The following is a 1,384-nucleotide window of genomic DNA, read 5'->3' on the forward strand; positions in this document are numbered from 1 at the left end:
AAGCACCGCCGATGTAAAATAATAATACTTTTCCCTCCGTTTTGTTGTTTTTTGTTGTTGTTCAAACCAACATATTATATGAAAAGCCTCATCGCTTGAAACTCGGCAGCACACCAACAACTCCTAACCGATTAATCAAAAATAAAAATAAAAATAAAGAGGAAACAGGAGGCCCAGAACCGAGCAGACGGATTACAGATGAATACACCAAAGGGATTGTGTGGTAAGTTTTTTTTTTCTCTCTTCTTTTAAAAGAAATAAAAATATAAAAATAAAAATCAAGAGCACTTAAACAAAAAGAAAAAAAGAAAACAAAGAACTCATGTATCTTTTCATATATTTGTTAATATAAGTCGTTTCGCACCACACAACGCTTCACTATAATCAAAATAAGCTGAAATAACCACCTCGAAGAGGAGGTGAGGTGAAGAAGAAAATAAAAAAAAACACCACGAAACAAAGAACGGAAGAGAAGAAAAATCACGCGCGCATAGAACAAAGACAAAGAGACAAAGATAAAATAAAATAAATGTAAAGAAACAAATAAAAAAGCAATAAAGGCTAGCAGTAATGGCAAGGAGGCCAAAAAAAAACACGGAAAATAAAAAGAAAACAGACCTAACCCCATTCCTCGCCTCATTTCCAAAGACAATCATAAAATATCATCCGAAAAACAATCTCCAACACACCCCTCATCATCCGCCAGGCCCTGCAGTTAAAAGTCCTGTTTCGCTCAAACCAAGTGGTGTACAATACCCAAATCCATCACTGCTAACCGTTACAATATCATCACCCATGCAAACGCTGTCGTCATCATCCACATCTTCAACACAACTACTCGCATAAGATGTTAAACCAACGCTAAGACCTTCACCCGATTCATCCCTACATTTAATAAAGGCACCAACACCAATCAGACCCGAAACCGAAGAACTTAACGAAACATTGGATTGCAGTTTTCTTCTACTTTCCAATCCCTCAACCGCAACAGCAGGAGGTGCTGCCCCTGAATCAGAAGTAAATGGTTGCTCCTCCCCCTGCTCCATATGGTGAGTTTGTGTTTCGCAAGGCAGTTCATCATCACCTGTCCAAAAGAGCGTCTTACGCTCACGTAACTTTTGAAGAAGTCGCTCCTTCCGATACTGCAAAGCACGCACCCGCTCAGCACCACCACCACTACCACAATAAAGCGTAAAGTTACCACTACTGGTGACATCATGACTCGCTCCACCAGCACCAGCACCCGCACCAGTGGAGCTGCTAAGAGATGTTAAATCAAATAGTCGAGCGCAAGCAATATTACGCCGTACCTGCTCGAAACTCAACTGGCCCAACTCCTCCGCGAGGTTTGTGGCAAACTCACGCCATTGCCGCCTCACTTCCG

General features: G+C 41.2%; 1 protein-coding gene across 1 annotated transcript in view; it reads right to left on the reverse strand.

Moving 5' to 3' along the window:
- Nucleotides 1–695: 695 nt before the first annotated feature.
- Nucleotides 696–1,384, reverse strand: part of TEOVI_000156700 (uncharacterized protein) — a gene marked incomplete at both ends in the record, with an annotated part of 1,092 nt that continues 403 nt past the window's right edge. The window contains one exon of the mRNA XM_067224774.1: nt 696–1,384. Within this exon, the coding sequence (XP_067080875.1) occupies nt 696–1,384 (689 nt within the window).

The sequence above is a fragment of the Trypanosoma equiperdum genome (assembly GCF_001457755.1).
Source record: "Trypanosoma equiperdum strain OVI genome assembly, contig: ctg_387, whole genome shotgun sequence".
NCBI classification, from domain to species: Eukaryota; Euglenozoa; class Kinetoplastea; order Trypanosomatida; family Trypanosomatidae; genus Trypanosoma; species Trypanosoma equiperdum.